Source organism: Neofelis nebulosa, chromosome 14, assembly GCF_028018385.1.
Source record: "Neofelis nebulosa isolate mNeoNeb1 chromosome 14, mNeoNeb1.pri, whole genome shotgun sequence".
NCBI lineage: Eukaryota > Metazoa > Chordata > Mammalia > Carnivora > Felidae > Neofelis > Neofelis nebulosa.
In genome coordinates this window covers 34,711,820-34,730,454 of record NC_080795.1, presented here as the reverse complement: position 1 = coordinate 34,730,454, position 18,635 = coordinate 34,711,820, and the positions used below count along the sequence as shown (strand labels likewise).

The 18,635-nt window shown below is 34.7% G+C and overlaps 1 protein-coding gene across 3 annotated transcripts in view; it reads right to left on the bottom strand.

Annotated features, from left to right (window-relative positions):
- CNBD1 (cyclic nucleotide binding domain containing 1) overlaps window positions 1–18,635 on the bottom strand; it is a 458,767-nt gene that overhangs the window by 388,016 nt on the left and 52,116 nt on the right. For all 3 annotated transcript variants that reach the window (XR_009253278.1, XM_058698491.1, XM_058698492.1), the window contains exon 4: window positions 16,010–16,168. Coding sequence is in view for 2 of the 3 variants with exons in the window: in XM_058698491.1 (XP_058554474.1) it covers window positions 16,010–16,168 (159 nt within the window). In the remaining variant the exon portion in view is untranslated. The remainder of the gene's footprint in view (window positions 1–16,009; window positions 16,169–18,635) is intronic.

The window sequence follows — 18,635 nt, the reverse complement described above, 5'->3', positions numbered from 1 at the left end:
TTTATTTGTATGTACGGTATAAGAAAGTGGTCTAGTTTCATTCTTTTGCATGTAGGTGTCCAGTCCAGTTTTATTATCTTTCTCAGATAAGAATTTTCTTTCTTGGATCATGTCTTTGGTGTTGTATCTAAATTAATGAACTTTTTTTTTTTTGAGAGAGAGAGAGAGAGAGAGAGAGAGAGAGAGAACACACAAGCCAGGGAGGGACAGAGAGAGAGAGCATGAGAATCCCAAACAGGCATCACATGGTCAGTGTAGAGCCTGATGCAGGGCTCAGTGTCATGAACCATGAGATCATGATCTGAGCTGAAATCAAGATGCTTAACCAATTGAGCCACCCAGTCACCGCAAAATTAATTAACTTCTTACACTTTTTCAAAATGTGTTTAAAATCTGAAAATAAATCCATATTGAGATACAAGTGTTGAGCAGTGAGCTAGACATTCACTAAGGAAGTAGAGAAATGTATAAAGTCAATATGACTTAAAATATTCCCCAACACTGCCCTAATCATTGCATACCAGAGATGGGGCACAAGCTTGGGCTGGATAGTTCACTTGTTAAGAATTGGCAGGTGAGAGCCAGCAGTAAGCAACACTGCTCACAGCCAGGGAAATAGTCACCTTGGGGGTCAGGGAACTACTACTCAGCATACCACCCCCAAAGTAATTTTTCTTGATATATTGTTAGATTTGTCTCATTTTTTAAAGTAATAAATTTCCAAGTGTTACAAATTCTAGTCCCAAGTGTGAAGAGAATACAAAAAAGGTAATTGCAGGAGAAAAGAAAAGCAAATACTTTAAAGCTGTTGATAAATCTACCTTTTAGAGCTTATAAGTATCAAAATCACTTAAAATAGCAAAAATTGAGTAATCTGTGTTTATGGAAGCACAACTGTTTATTATAAGTAAAGCAATTCAATCAAAAAGATTTTTCTGTCAAGCACCATAAGTTGTTACATTTTTCAACAACATTGGAAGAATCTAGCACGTCACCACATTGCTCTTATATTACCTTGGTGCTCTGTAAAAAATGGCGGTTAACTCGAGAAGCAGAGTGTAGGTGGTCCAAGCTGAAGCTTTGAGACCATACCTAGCCTTTAGCACAGAAAATGACCTTAAAAGCACACACCCCATGGGACCTCCTCTATGGAGACATGTTACTTCCAATATCTATATTGAAGAGCTAATTTATATGAAATATCTTTTTATTAAGAAATATTTCTAGGAGAGTAATCATTTAAAATTAGATACTCAATGTTATTTATTATAGTTTTCATCCTGACATTTTCTTATTTAAACTAAGGCAAAATATATTTCCCATATTACAAATACACAAGAAAACAAATACTCTTGTTCTTCAGTGATTAATAATAAAGACAATAAAGACTACAAAGGGAGAACATGACCTGATTTTTAATCTGATTTTGTGAATTAATAACTTATTGATAGAGTCAAAATTTGAATTGATTTGAAGATATAATCTTAACATTTCTTTAAATGAAAAAAAGATGAAAAGTTACATGAAAAGTTACAATGTAACACCTAGGCTGTGGTATAGATTGCACTTTTTCTACAAAAGAATATTTATTTGCTATATAGAGAGCTATAATCATAACATAGGTTGCTAAAATAAAAAGCATGACATTTACAAACATAAACACTAGAATAGGTTACAGGGATTATTGTGTGTATACTAGGAAATGTAAACAAAGAGACATACTTATTAGGAATACTAACTCCATATTTGATAAACCAAATTTCAAATATAAACCACTGGCTAATTTCAACTTTAAAGTAAAGACATTGTGGGGCGCCTGGGTGGCTCAGTCGGTTAGGCGTCCGACTTCGGCTCAGGTCACGATCTCGCGGTCTGTGAGTTCGAGCCCCGCGTCGGGCTCTGGGCTGATTGCTCAGAGCCTGGAGCCTGCTTCTGATTCTGTGTCTCCCTCTCTCTCTGCCCCTCCCCCATTCATGCTCTGTCTCTCTCTGTCTCAAAAGTAAATAAAAACGTTAAAAAAAAAAAATTTAAAAAAAAAAAAAAATAAAGTAAAGACATTGTTTCAAATATACTGTGTAGATTATCTCATGTCTCATTTATGTTTTAGAAAATAAAAGTCTTTCTTGTTACTAATATCATTGTTGTTTCCTCAAGAGAAAGCTCATCCACCCACCCTGACACATAAAGGTCACTGACACGTGAAAGTCAATATGGAGACTGGCTTTCTGTAAATCAGATTAATGGTAATGAATGTCCATTCAGTCACTATAATATTTTGTTCCATTATGTGGTTATGCTACCATTTATATCCATTCTACTGTTACTGGACACTTAGAAGGTTTACAACATTTCTACCAAGAAAAATGTTATTGTGAATAACCTTATAAATGCCTCTTGGTACATATATGTGCAATATTTGTACTCTCAAAATCAGTACATAATAATGCCACATTCTTGCCAAAATACTGTATTTTTCCACTTTTTAATTTTTTTTATCTGGTGGGCATGTACTGGTATTTCATTATATAAATATAATTTATATTTCCCTAATAACTGATGAGATTGAATATTGTGTTTTGGTCACTATTATTTCCTCTTTTATAAAATAAAAAATCCAGGGGCGCCTGGGTGGCTCAGTCGGTTAAGCATCCAACTTCGGCTCAGGTCATGATCTCGTGGTTCGTGAGTTCAAGCCCCATGTCGGGCTCTGTGCTGACAGCTCAGAGCCTGGAGCCTGTTTCCGATTCTGTGTCTCCCTCTCTCTCTCTGACCCTCCCCCGTTCATGCTCTGTCTCTCTCTGTCTCAAAAATAAACGTTAAAAAATTTTTTTAAAAATTAAAAAAAATAAAATAAAATAGTCCAATTATACCTTTGAATGTTTAAAATTAGAGTTACAAGACAAAATATTTCCCTTCCTCCTAATAATTATTTGGAGTATACTTTCCACTGTAAAAACAAAACAAACAAACAAAAACAGAATGTTGAAACCTTACTTGTGCAATAGTCAATGCATATTTATTAATTTCCTACTATGTTCTAGGTGGCCTCTGGAAAAAAAAAAAACCCATGGTATCAGATAACTACCAGAAATTAGAAGATTACCACTCTTTAAAAAAATGAATAATTACAGTTTCCTCAAACTTCCACCATCTGCCCCAATTCTATCAAGAAAAAGAGTAAATCTCTGTCTATTTAAGCCACATGGAAATTCACCTAGTATTATAAAACAAAATGTCAACTCAGAAAGAAAAGCATGTGAGGGCAGTGAAAACACTTAAGACCTATTTTCACTCCATTCTTAATGAAGTACAGAAATGTATAAAATGAGTGTGGCATAAAACATTCTCCACCCCCACCCCAGTCATATTGCATGCCAGAGAGGCCAACAAATTGGGCTGGACAGCTCACTCACTCAGTGAGTAAACATAACTTCTGAATCACGTAGCTTACAACCTTTTCCACAACATTTCAAGTCTAACATAGACTATATTAATTAACTCCTAATAATAATAACTGGGTAATTTATTCTGTAAACATTTCTTCAGTACCTACTGTATGCTAGAAACTACACGCTAGACATGGACTGAACAATGATGAGGAGACAAGTCCCCACCCTTTAGGGAGATTATAGTTTAATAATGAAAGTATAACATTTGGCCATGCAAATAAACCTATTCTGGTACTAAGATAATAATTTATATAGATGTCTACCGATAGAGGCTCAAATAGATAATTGTAGACTTTTACTTGGTGTATCAGAAAAGGCTTCACAGAGAAAGTTGAAAAGTGAATGGGGAGAGAGAGGTACAAAAAAAGGGGAAGAGCATCAGCACAAGCGCATGAAACAGCAGCCCAGTAAGAGAACTACAGATGATTTGGCATAGGTGGGGTTTAGAGCACAATATAGAAGACAAGGGGGCCAAATAGTAAGGATCTGGTATAGCACTCTGGGGAGTTTGGAAATGTTATATGTGTTTACATAGAACAACATACACATTGCATCAAAAAGGAAGGAGATTACACACTCAGAAGAAATCATTAAGAGGATTTTAATAAAGGGATTATTTACAGAAATATAGACAGGGTTGAGGGAAATCTACAGGAGAGTGAAGGATAAGTAGCTGGAACCAAGGACAGGTACAGCAGGAAGTTGTTACTATAATAGGCCTGATGGCCCTAGGGAAAGGAGGGATCCTTGATATCTTGAAAGGGCTGTAGTTGTAGAAGGGCAGTTCTACTGCGGTAGAAGGAAACCGACAACCTAGTCTATTTGGAAAGAAAAGATCCAAAGGAATAACTGACCTCACTCAGTCTGCTTCCATCCATTGTCACCTTCTAGTGTCTCCTATTGTACTAAATACAACCAGAAAAGATTCAGAAACAGTGGCTGACACAATTTATAAAGTTCATCCCGCTGGCACAAAGAGCAGAGTGGAAAAGAATGAAGACGTGTGTATGAGTGTGTTTGTGTGAGTGCATGTGCATGTGTGTGTATCTTACCTACTATGTGCAAAACATTATACATTTATGCATTTCATATACACTAGCTCTTTAAGCTTCTTAAAAATCATGGAACTAGATATATTTACCACCTCCTTAAAAATAAACATAGGTTAGATAAATTATTTATGATCACATATCTAGCAAGTTGCAAGCTGGGTTTTCAACTCAATACTTCTTGACAGGAATGATTTACTCTAAAAGTTGTTTTTTTCCCTTCAACCAAGAGCCAATATCACATAGTATTATGGTGAAACATTTGAGGCATACCATTAAAACAAAATACACTAAAAAGGTGGTCACTGTTCACACAATTATTTATTTAATACTATTTTAATGCTATTTTTAATGCATTAAGATAAATGAAAACAAAATATATCTCTTTAAAAGAAGATAAATTATCATTATTCCTGGATAGTTTCATGACACAAGTAATTAAAAGAAACTCAATTCAAAATCTATTGGAATTAATAAGAGTTCAGTAAGGCAGCCAGTCATAAACATATATATACACCTAGTTAAATAGCTTTCACATATACTTATAATATTTGGTTAGAAAATACAATGATATTAAAGTGGCTAAGATATCAGATCCTAAAACTTCCTGAAACAAAGAAAAAGTCATTTTTATTCTATTTGAGATAATGGATGCTAGCTAAATTTATTGTGGTAATCCTTATAGAACACATGTAAGTCAAGTCATTAGGCTATACAACTTAAATTTATACAGAAGACATTCTTTAACATTTTAGCCATTCTAATAAATGTGTAGTGATATATCATGATTTTAATTTGCACTTCTCTAATGAATAATGATGTTGGTATTTTCATGTACATACTTGTGCTTAATATATATTCTTTGGTGAAATATTTATGCAAATATTTTGCACACTTTAAAAGAAAATGGGAAAACAATTGCAAAAATATTGAGGTTTCTTTATATTTTATGTAAAGTCCTTTATTAGATACATGCTTTGGAAATACATTCCCAGTCTCTGGCTTATATTTTCATTCTCTTAACAGAGTGTCGCAAAAAGCAGAAATACTTAATTTTTATGAAATTTAACTTATTCAGTTTTCTTTTATGAATCATGCTTTTGATGCTGCACCTAGGAAAGGTTTGGCAAGATTTGGCAAGAATGTAGAGGAACTAGAACTCTCATAAACTAATGGTGAGAATGTCTAGTGGTGCAAGAAATTTGGAAAACAGTTTGGCAATTTCTTAAAAAGTTCAACATGCATTAGCCATATGATCAAGATGTTCTACTTCCAGGTGTTTCCTTAAAAGAAGTGAAGGCAAACACCCATGTTAAGACTTGGATATGAATGTTTATAACAGCTTTGTGTAATAGCCTAAAACCAGAAACAATCCTAATGTCCATAAATTGATGGATAGATAGATAAACTGTGGTGTGTTAATATAGTGCATTACTATACATGGGGAAAAGAAGAATGAATTATTGATACAAAACACAACATGGATGAATCTCCAAATAACTGTGCTAAGTGAAAAAGCCAGACTAAAAAATAGTATATACTGTATAATTCCATTTATACACAATTCTAGAAAATGTAAACTCATCTATAGTGACCAAAAGCAGTTTAAGTGTTTGCTTGGAGACAGGGGGTGAGATATAAGAAAGGGGGTGGGAAGAAGAAAGAAATAGGGAAGTACACAAGGAAATTCTTGGGAATGATGGATATGTTCATGATCTTGATTGTGGTGATGCTTTCATAATGTATACATGTGTCAAGACATTTCAAATAGTAAACTTTAAAATATGCATTTTATTATATGTAAATTATGCCCCAGTAAAGAGGTTACTAAAATGTGCTGTATATGTTATCTATACACATTTATACATATCTGTACAAAAATATATACATATTTTTTCCTTCTTCATTAGGTACTTGTCAAAATCTAGCATGACCTGGAAATATATATTGGAACGTATATATTTTGGGCAAAATCTTCTTGTGAAGATTTATTCTCCACTGCATAAATGGTACTATCTCCATATTATAGCCATAATACATATAAAGCTTTTTAGATCAACAATACATAATTAAAGCACAATAGAAAACATGGATAAAGGCTATGATCATATAGCTCACATCAACACAAATAAATACAAATAGTCAATAAATGAATGAATACAAATAGTCAATAAATAAAGAAAAATTTAGCTCAAGAAGGAAGCAAAGAAATGAAAATTAAAATAATTATGTGATATCTTTTACTGTTGTTCTATGAAATTGAATTTTTTAAAGCTAATGTTCACTGCTAGGGACAATATTAATTAGTTTACCCTTTCCAAAAATAAATGTAGCTAAAAATATCAAGTGCCTTTAATATTATCTGTCTTCTTTTACCTACCAGTTATTCCATTTCAAGGAAATTATTCTAAATAACCAGAAATCTAATAATTGCTCTTAGCTGAAAAATCAGTTTCTATTGCTTTCAAATAAGAATTATAGGGGCGCCTGGGTGGCGCAGTCGGTTAAGCGTCCGACTTCAGCCAGGTCACGATCTCGCGGTCCGTGAGTTTGAGCCCCGCGTCAGGCTCTGGGCCGATGGCTCGGAGCCTGGAGCCTGTTTCCGACTCTGTGTCTCCCTCTCTCTCTGCCCCTCCCCCGTTCATGCTCTGTCTCCCTCTGTCCCAAAAATAAATAAAAAAAAAAAAAAAAAAAAAAAAAAAAAGAATTATAAATGCAAAAAAATAGGAACTGTAAAATTATTAAATGTTTGTAATATCAAATAGCAAAGGGTGAGAATGATATTTGAAAATTTTAGCCATAATAATTATCATTAAATACATAGAGAATAAATGCTTCAAAGAAGAATTCTAGCCAATATAGTTTTCAGGTCTGGCTTGATGACAAGGATCTAATGCAGAAGAAAGAGCATTGACCCATATGCTGATGGAATAACTTGCTGTACAGCAAGCCCAATGTAGTGGCTCATTTTGAAACTAAACTCCACGGAGATCATGAGATAGAAAGTAGAGTTACAAACCCACTGAGGACCATAAAAGAATGTTGCAAACACATTATAGATTACTTACCACACTCTCTTTAGCCAAATCAAGGCATGCACAAGCCACAAGCATATCATGTCAACCCTGAATATTAAGAAACCAATTAAACCACTTTCTGCAAGAATAAATGTTTAATAGATTAAACAGAAAGAGAAACAAATAAGGAATTCTGTTCCAAGCTTTTAAAGACCACCAAATAGTTTACTATCTCTCTGCAATTAGACCCAGGATTTGACAGTTAAACAACAGTGACCATGCAGGCCTACACTCTACTAGAAACAGCCAAATCTTTCCAAGAGTTTCTAGATATAGCATTACTTGGGTCTAGACTTGATTTCCTAAGTCTCTCCAAAATGGTTTTTTCATGCCATTAGATAACAACTCCCAGAGTACAAAAGCATCCTGCCCATATATAATGCACAATTTTATTATACAGAAGAAATTAAGATACTTTGTTTGACAAAGTTAGAAGTAACTTCATGATGACATTGTCTGTGAGAATAATTACAGTAGAAAGACAACTAATGTCCTTTGTAAGGGCATACATAAAATTTTTAACAAAAACTTGCATTTTTGTGGTAATTTCACTAAACAGTTGTTATAAGAAATATTTTTCATATTCTATTGTCTTATTATAATACAACACATGATAAAAAATCCCCATTAGAGTCATTCCATTCTGATCTCTCAGTGCACGATGTCTGCTTTCTATTGCACTTATAAATCTAATAAGTATTTATAACAAATATTTAGTAAAATATTTCCATGAAAAAAATATTCTAACTTGAAATGCAAAAATGAATAGCCACCCAAGACAAGAAGTCTTAGCTTTAACATTCACATCTATGTTGAAATTATATACATCATATTATGGACTTAATGTTTGTGTCCTCTCAAAATTTGCATGCTAAAATCCTAAGCCTCATTATTATAGTGTAAAGATGTAGAGCCTTTGGGAAATGATTAGGTGATTAAGAATGGAGTCGTCATGAATAGGATTAGTGTCTGTGATATTGTGATTTATAAGAAATATATATTTGGTCATTCATTTGATCATTCAAATGGCCAAATATATATTTCTCACACATATTTGATCTTTCTCCACAGTTCCGAGCTCACAGCTCCCAAACCCTTGGAATTTCCTTAGTGTTAAGATTGACAAAGGTGTCTTGTTAATGAAGTAACTTTTGCACCCCACCTGAGCATATGGGCTGGTTACCAAAGGAACCAACCATGTGATTGAAGTGTTGGAGCTTTCAATCCCCCCTCACTCCCAACCCTTCCCAGCTCCCTGGAGGGGAGGGGGCCTGAAGACAGAATCAATCACCACTGGCCAATGATTTAATCAATTGTGACTTTGTAATGAAGCCTCCATAAAAACCAAAAAGGACAGGGTTTGGAAAGCTTCCAAGTTGGTAAACAAGAGGCGATTTGGGAGATTTGGCACACCCTGAGACGGCATGGAAGCTTCATGCCCCTTCCCACATACCTTGTCCTATGCATCTCTTTTATCTGACTGTTCCTCAGTTATATCCTCTTGTTTGTTTGTTTTGTTTCAAGTTTAATTTAAATTCTAGTTAGTTAACATATAGTGTAATACTGAGGAGTATTTGGTGATGCATCACTTACATATAAACCCCATGCTAATCATAAGTGCCCACTTAATTCCCATCACCCATTTAGTCCATCCCCCACCCATAATAAACAAGTGATCAAAGAAATAAAATGTTTCTCTGAGTTATGTGAGCTACTGACCAAATTAATCAAACACAAAAAGGGGGAAATAGAAACCTGTGATTTATAGCCTGGGCTTGTCACAAGCATGGGGGTAAGGGGTAGGAGGAGAGGTGATGTCTTGTAGTAGTGAACTCTTCATCTGTGGAATCTGATGCTATCTCCAGGTAGTGTTAGAATTGAGTTGAATTCTCGAACACCCTGCTGGTTGGTATGGGGAACCCCCACAACTCCACACATGGAAATTGAGTCTCAGAATACCAAATTTAGTGCCCTTATAAAGAGACCCCAAAGAGTTCTCTCCCGTTCCTTCATGTGAGGACACTGCAAGACAGCCATCTGTGAACCAAGAAGGCCCTCACCAGATACAATCTGCCTTGACTTAGACTTCCCAGCCTTCAGAATTGTGAGAAATAAATTTTTGTTGTTTAAAGCCACCCAGTCTATGATATTTCTGTTACAGCAACCCAAATTAACTAAGGCATCTGCACAGTGAAAAAAATAATTTTCACAAGAAGCATTGTAATAGAAATACAATATGGTGTATTGTAAAATACAGTTTGCTTATTCCAAACAAAAGAACAGTATAAAAATAAAATTTTTAAAAATCCTAGTTAATTTGGGATGAAATAGTCATTTATGAAACTTTAGTATGAAAATATTACTGGAAACTTTGTAAACTAATGTCATATATCATAAATAATTAATAGACATTATTTATTCATAAACTATAAGAGAAATTTGCATATTCTTTCTTGAAGAAATAAAAAAGGGACACACTTATTCTGAGATACAGGAATCCTTTTATACTTCAAATGTAGCAAGCACATAGCAAACTCTTTTGTATAAAAACCTATCAAGATATGCAAGATTCTTTGGCAAAGGGAAGATGGAATTGTACAATGTACCGTGTATTATAGACTAAGTAATATACATGGAGCTTTACATTTTTAACTGTATTCAGGTTTCACAACAATGACCCTATAAGGTTAATAATTGTGTCCATTTGATTTTTTAATTTAATTTCATTTTAACCCCAGTATAGTTAACATACAGTGTTGTATTAGTTTCAGGTGTGCAATATAGTGATTCAACAATTCCAGACATCACCCAATGCACATCCCAAGTTCACTCCTTCATCTAATTGTGCCCATTTTATAGATTAGTAAATTGTGTATCAAGAGGTAGAAGTTCGCCCAAGATCACACAACCAGTTATTAGAGGAGTCCAGTTTAGAACCCAGGTCTCTGAGACTCCAGAGTCCAGGCATTTCACAATATGTGCATCCCAAATGTCACTTTGACTCTTACTATTATAGACAGACCAAGATTCAGTGCCTTACTCTTCTATAATATCAACCTACTGCCAAGGAATCTTTAATTTCTTTCTATCTTTTGCTAATTCATCTCCTAAACACAAATTAACTCTCTTCATTTAGTTCCTGTCTTATATCATACATGATCACTGTTTTCTGTCAAAAATTGAAATTACTTGTAATATTCTGACCATTCTTTATTTTTTCTTTTTTAAAATCTTTTTTAAGTTTATTTATTCTGAAAGAGAGAGAAAGAGGCAGAGAGAGAGAGGAAGAGAGAAAATCCCAAGCAGGCTCCTCATCATCAGCACAGAGCTGGATGCGGGGCTCGATCCCATGAACTATGAGATCAGGACCTGATCCAAAATCGGAAGTCAGACGCTTAACTGACTGAGCCACCTAGGCACCCCACACCATTCTTTAATTAACCTATGTTCCCTTTTGGCTTGAAATAAACACTTTCTTTCCTACAGGTAAGTCCCCCCTCCCCAGTCAGTTTTCATCAAAACTCTGTATTTTTAACAGAATTAAACCCACACATGATTTTTCTCTCATCAGCATACAGCCTTAAAATATAGTTTGAGATTGTAATTCCTCATCTTATATGCCATTTCTTTGAAAAACAACAGTGTAAAAACCATATTGCATTTGGATTTCAAGCAGCCTGAATCTAAAAAGCAAAAATCCTCATGTCCTTCCAGGGAGCAATTCCTCTGAGTCATTCCTGAGAAGGGCTTTGCATCACTGCTCCACTGAAACATAATGATCTTCAGACGCCTCATTCTCTCAGAGGAAACATCTTTAATTGGAGAAAGTAGGAGAAAAAAACAATTGGGCCAAGTATTCTCAGAGGATCTTAAACTGCTTTTCACAGCTCATTTATAAGTTTGTCTCTTCTCTTACCCTTTCCACGACCCCCACAAATATACATGTATGTCACTTTTCTTTCCAGAAATTAGTCATTTATAAAGAAACCAATTATTTTTACCAAAGCAATCCATAATTGCATTTTAAAAGCTGGTGGTGTTACAGGCAGTGCAATCAAATACAAACATGTGAGAGTGTTAGATCATTTGTCCAGGATATTAGCTGTTAGTGGTCAAGTTGAGCAAAGAATCTGATGTGCTTCCAGGACTACCAATTGAAATCTGCTCATGTCTTAAAAAATTGAATAAAATCAAGTTCTATACGTAGAATTCAGGCTACTGTCATCTCTGAGAGCAATTCCACATAGCCTCCTGAGGTTACCCCAAATCTTCTGCACCCACAGTCAGCTCTCCACACATGACCTATTACTATTTAAATCATAATGCATCACTCCCTTTTTGCCAGTCACACCTAGATAAAAAATCTACCATGACCTACAGGACTCTAGGTGATGATCCAGTTCCTGGTAACATCCAAAGCCTCATTTCCACCTTTTCCCCTCAATCATGCATTTTCACAGCACTGGTCTTGTTGCTAATGTATTTTTTTCAATTTACAAAACATGTTGCCATCCTGGGCTCTCGCATTGTCTGCAATGCACTTCTCCAAGATATTCGATTGGCTCACTCTCTCATTTCATGAAATTATCTGATCAACGTCACCTTTCAGAGAAGAGTTTTCTGATCATTTTCATCATGCCCTATCCCCCTATTCTGCATTAGCTTTTCTCCCTAGCATTTATCACTAACTGATATAATACATTATGTATTTATTATCTCTCTCTATCTTACATTAGAATATAAGCTTCCATGAGGGTAAAGATATTGTGTGTTCACCACTGCGGTCCCAATACCAAGAACATTGCCAGAAACATACATAGAAGTTCAAAAGTATATGTTGAATTCATTAATTAATGGCTGCAAAATATTAAATCAGTCAAATTTATTTATAAATTAAAATTCCAAGTCATGTTTTAGTTCATAACTTTTGATGTTATTTATTCATGATGCATTTCCTCCTCCTTCTGAAATACTTTCTCTTTTGAAATGCTATCCCTTACCAATTGAATGTGAACTCAGTAAGAACTATCAATAAAAGTGTACTGCCCCCTCAGCAGTTATCTAAGGGATGGGTATAAAAACAAACTATAAAAATCTGGTTCCTTATCCCTGAAACTAAAGTGTGAGCCTAAAAACTCCCAAAATACTTGTAGCTGATTGAGTCCAGTGTTGTATTTGGAGAAGACATGCAGAGGTTGTCTAGTTCATATCATTTCCAGCATCTAGTAGTTCTTCTATTTGGGGAGCTACCCAATATTCTTCCATAGGCTTCCCCTCTCTCCCCTACCCTGTTTGTTTGTTTGTTTGTTTGTTTGTTTGTTTGTTTAAATTAACCAGAATCAGTTTCCGTTGCTTACAATCCAAACTCCTAACACACATGACAAGCGTATATTCAATCCAATATGCCTTAAAATAAAAAATTTAACATAAAGTCCCCCAACCCTTTTTTCTCTCTCATCTTTCTCTCTTAGTCTGTTCTCCACACACACTTTCCAATTACATAGCATCCTTTAGTTACTCAAACCCAACCTCTCTGGAGACATCTCCCAGACATGCCCTTTCCAATGATTTTAGTGTTTCAAATCATTTGTCCTTCCTCTGATCTAGCATTGTTTACTCAAAACTGCTGAATTAAAGTAGAAGTTATGCAATCAATATGATTAAGCCAAATCTTACCAAGTTATCAACAATCAATAGCTTCTTAATCTTGCCATGCATATTTGCATTTCTTTAAAAGGAGGTTACTCAAAATTTATTTGTTTGTTCAAATTTCAGGCAGAATGACAAAGTGAAGAATTTTAGAAAGCATAAAGTAGCTACTCTTAAAAATGTATTCAATCATATCACTAAAGCAGCCCACTGATCTGCTCATGGTTCAATTACAGATAAAGAAAGACATGACAACTTATCCATCAATAAACAGATTTTAGTTGAACTACTTTTGTGACTACATAAAGCATATAGCCCCACTGCAAATGTTGACTGAGTCACAGAGACTTATGATGTTACTAAATATGGCTAACATATCCTAAGCACCCCCTCTATCCCTGATACCTGAGTTTTGGGGACAAAACCAATGATTCATTTCTAACCAATATAATATGACAAAGGTAATAGGAGATCCAGGTCACTGATTAGATTATACAAAACTTCATCTTAGCACAATAGGAGAAAGAGAGACTCTCCCTTGCTGGCTTTGAATATTTAAACTTCCATGCTGTGGGAAGGCCTGAGAGAGGGTGATCCAGCAAAGATCTGTGGACCTGTAAGAGCTGAAATGGGCCCTCAACTGAGAGTCAAGAAGAAAGTAGAGACCTCAGCCCTACAACCACAAGGAATTGAATTCTTCCAACAACACCCATAAGCTTGGAAGAAGATCTCATGCTCCAGAAAGGAGTGTAGCCCTACAAACATTTTGATTGAAGCCTTGTGAGACATGAGCAGAGGACCCAGCTAAGCCTTGCCCAGAAAGATAATAAATGGATGTTGTTTTAAGTCATTACATTTATGCTAATTTGTTACACAGTAATGGAAAATGAATACACTAGTGTAGCAATGAAACAAGAAGAAAAAAGCATGTCTGTAGAAGAACAAATATATATTGTGGATTTAGCACATGCAATGCTCTTTTATTACTAGCTGATCATGTCCACTTCAAAGGTTGATATGAGGAAGAATCAGAATTTTATGTATAGAAATTAAGGCTTTGTGTGAATATTAAACGTAAAAGTGAGTTCCCCTCTCATTTACTCTGCCATTATGTCTCAGTGAGTAACACAGCCCCACCCATTGACAGCAGTCAAGACCTGCTACCTTCATTCTGAAGAGTCATACTTGGCCAATTCCGAGCCACTGAAAGTGGGAGCTTGATGTATTTCAGGATCTCCTCTACCTACCCATCCATTCTCTCACATGTGAGCGAGGGGGTAGATTCTGGAAATTGCCACCATCCCAACATCTACTGTCCAGGGTATTTGGAGATTGGTTGTTAAATGGACTCCATGAAGGTCCACATAAGAATGCAGCAGTAGATCCTTTGTCTATTCTACTTTGTGTTTGGATATCCTTCTACCGTAGCACCTTCTTTAGCCTATTGCTAAGGTGGTACAGGGTTTTTATCCATTTGTAGTTTCCATCCTGACTTCAACCTAGATTTACCTTAGTATTTCAACACTTTGCCAGGGAACCATAGCTGCTCAGGCTCCTCTTGCAGCTTATAAGAACTTTGTTTTCTTCAAAGTGCTACCTTGTTATTTTCAGAAAGACAGAGATTACCCCATTGAAAATCTTCCAGCCCAGTACAATTTGAAATCATAGGTGAGTGACTCACAGGCTTCTAGACACTTAAAAAAATTTAATCCAATACAATTTTTGCCAGCATTATGGTTTAATGGAATGAAAGTGGCTATAACTCCAGTAACTTTGAGTGCTTTAGTGATTTTCTACCAAAGCATATTTTTAACATATTCACTGAACACATTCTCATTAAATTTTCTATTTTTACAGCTTACCAGTTTAATTATACCCATGTATGGCAGGTGGTTATGATTTCCTTCTCCACAATTCCCTCACACCTACTTTCTTATAAAGAGACTAGTAATTGCTGTGTTTATTTCATTGTTGATGCTGTAAGTAAAAGCATCAGAAATTTGACTATTCTCAAATTTCCTGGAAACTCTGACCGACCATATTTTCTCAAATTTGCAATGACAATTTTCAAGAAAAGTGCTTATAGCACTGAATTCTTAGTGTATTCCTCCAAATATAAATGCCAGATTTTTATTTTCTCATTCTATGCTACTGTTTTTTTCTTTCAGGCACAATTCTAGTCTTGACACTCTCCTCTTCATTTTGTTTGTGTTGTCAATCAGTATTCCATTATCACATTTTCCCACGGTCTCATTTCAACTTTAATTTCATTCACAAATCCAATACCATATCTGGTAACCAGCCTCCACCCAGATTTAATCCCTCCTCTCTCCTTCTCCCTCTCCTTCAGGCACTTGTGCCCCAATCATGGTGCAAAGTGTTCTAAGAAGTTAAAAAGAATATGAGATAAGTTTATATAATGGCTGTGCCATGGAGAAGACAGTTTAAATTCTGTGAAGAGCTGACAAAACATAAACTGATGAAATCTTAAACATAATTTTGATTTAATACAATCAGCAATTAACACCTATTTTGCTTGCAGCTTAAAATTAAAATGATGTGCCACAACTGGATATATTACCAATATATTCATGATATGCCATGAAGACTGAATTGATGAAGACTGCATTCATCTAGAAACAGTCTTCAGTATTTCTACCTCTCCTGAATCAACCATTAGTGGTAGATTGCAACTGAAACACACTTAGCTGCAAACAACTAACTTAAAAAAAAAAGTGGACCTATTCAAAAGTATCATTCAATAAGAAGTACTAAAAATACTTACAATTTCTTTAAAATATCCAGGAATTCCACTAACTTCTCTTCAAATTTTTTTGGTTCATATAAAGTAGGGCCACCACGTGCTTTTTTAACATGGATAGCTATATTGTGAGAATCATCAGGTTGTTGGGGTTGAAGTTCTTCGGTGCCTTCAGTAGGTTCTCTGAACAAAGGAACACAACAGATTATGGTGTTGCATATTTTATAAAAATGACTGACATGTGGCCACTGCATGGCTCAGTCAGTTAAGGGTCCAACTCTTGATTTCAGTTCAGGTCATGATTTCACAGTTTGTGAGTTCAAGCCCTGCATTGGGCTCCATGATAACAGTATAGAGCCTACTTGGGATTCTCTTTCTGCCCCTCCCCACACTTTCTCTCTCTCCTGTGCGCGCACTCTCTCTCTCAATAAATAAGTAAACTTAAAAAAAGCCAGACAGATGCTATGACATCCCTTCCTCTAAAAACAAGAGTACCATGAACTTTTACTTTACTGTTAAGAGCAAAATTGCATTGTTGTGAGATAATATGGCATTTTAATAATGTATGCCTTTTCATTGCCTTAGTTCTGTTTTTTCGCCCAGTCATCAGTAGTGGTGTTACATACGTCCACTTAAAAGTGGACATACATAAAATACTTTCCACATTCAGAGCCTGATTATACGTATTATAACTGTATTAAGTGATTGAACCATCTTTTGTAATTAGAGGTACATAACTTAGTAAATATTTGAAGTCAATGGTCAATATCCTTCTCTTTAGAGCCATTCACTTGTTTTTTGGTGTTTTCCTCACACCAATTATAAAATTGTTTTTTTAAAAACTTTTGTTTCCAACTGGTAAATTGTGATCATCTGAAAGCAGCCATTTTTCTTTATTCTTGTGCTACAGTATGTTATACACCCAAGTTCCCAGGAGATGTATGGCTGAATAACCATTCCCACTCATTTTTCTAGTTCCACACATTTCTATTTAGAAGTCACTAAAAACCTAAGAGCAAAAACTAATGAAAGCTAATGAATGGTATTATCCTTAAGAAAAAAAAATGTGGAGATGATAAAAGCCCAAATGACCTGTAATTATATACATGAGAATATTAAAATCATACTTAAATATAAGATAAACATTATGTGGGATAATAATAATAATAGTAAATAATCACATTAACATCTAACATACATTTGAGTTTTTGTGCTGGTTGTTCTGCTAAACATTATATGCACATATCTCATTAACATTAACCATGTGAAATAAACAATATTATCCCCCATTGATAAGATAAGGAAATTGCAGATTAAAGAGTTTATATAATTTGTCTTACCACTCATAGCTGCTTGTTAAAGCTTAGTAGTAAAGCTTACTTGATGTATACACAAAGAAGATAGCCTAGCATAACTTACAAATATAAAATTAAAAGCCAAAATCCATTTCCCTTTCTATCATTTTTACAGAACCTCAAACATTCCTTCCAGACCCAGAACACCACTTCAAACTCTATCCCTACTTACTCCTATAAATAGTAAGCACAGTAAAACTCAGCAATGATGAGAATTCAGGTATAAAGCAATTTGCTTTTCTCCACCCAGCCTGTATACTAAAATGCAAATGAAATGAAGTTCTTATATTCTAAAAAGGAGAGGTCTGTGGACTGGAGGGAAAAGTGAAGGTAGATATAGCAGCTTTGTGGCAGGAATATGGAAAGTGAGTCCCCATGGACCTAGTATTCTTCTGGCCCAAGTTCATCATATTTGCCCAAGGTGGGCAACTCCTGAATTTTCTACTTCATGTTGTAAATCTCAAACTAGCCAAAGGATTCAAAATAGTCCCCAATGACATTTAAGTCTCTTGAAATTAACCAGGAGATACTAAACCACCAAAAGCAATAGAAACAAATAGGTGGTCAGACACATTAATTGATTAGTTGATTAAATTGTGCCCTATACTCTTCGGGAAATGGTAGAAAATTATCCTCATCATTACATAGTAAAATTGGCAATAATGCAATATATTAAATATATATATTATATACAAATATATAATAGTATGGATAATCTCATGCCAACAAATTTGAAACCTTAGATGAGATAAATCACTGTAAAAGTACAAATTACCATACTGATAACATAAAGAAAGAAACTTTGAATTGTTCTAAATATTTTAAAGAATATAACTAAGAAGTAAGATTCCTTCCACAAAGAAACTCCTGGCCAAAATGGCCTTAATGATGAATTCTAACAAACTCCTAATAGATAAATAAACCCAAATACTTGCAGAAAATACAAAAGACAGCTATCCTTTCCAGCTAGTATTATGAAGCCAACCTAGCCTTAATATCAACATCTGGCAAGGATATTACAAGAAAATTACAAGCCAGTATCACTGAATATAGATGCAAAAATCCTAAGCAAAATATTAATAAACTGAATTCAGTAATAATTTTTTAGATATAAAGCATAGCCTAGTTAAGACTATGCCAGGAATACTATTTCATGAATGTTGTTCAACATATTAATGGAATAAAATAAATCATGATTATCTAAACATTTCATGTGATAAAACATTCATGTGTAATATAAGCTCCTACAAAACTAGAAATAGAAATATTTTTTTCTTTTCTTTAGAGAAAGAGAG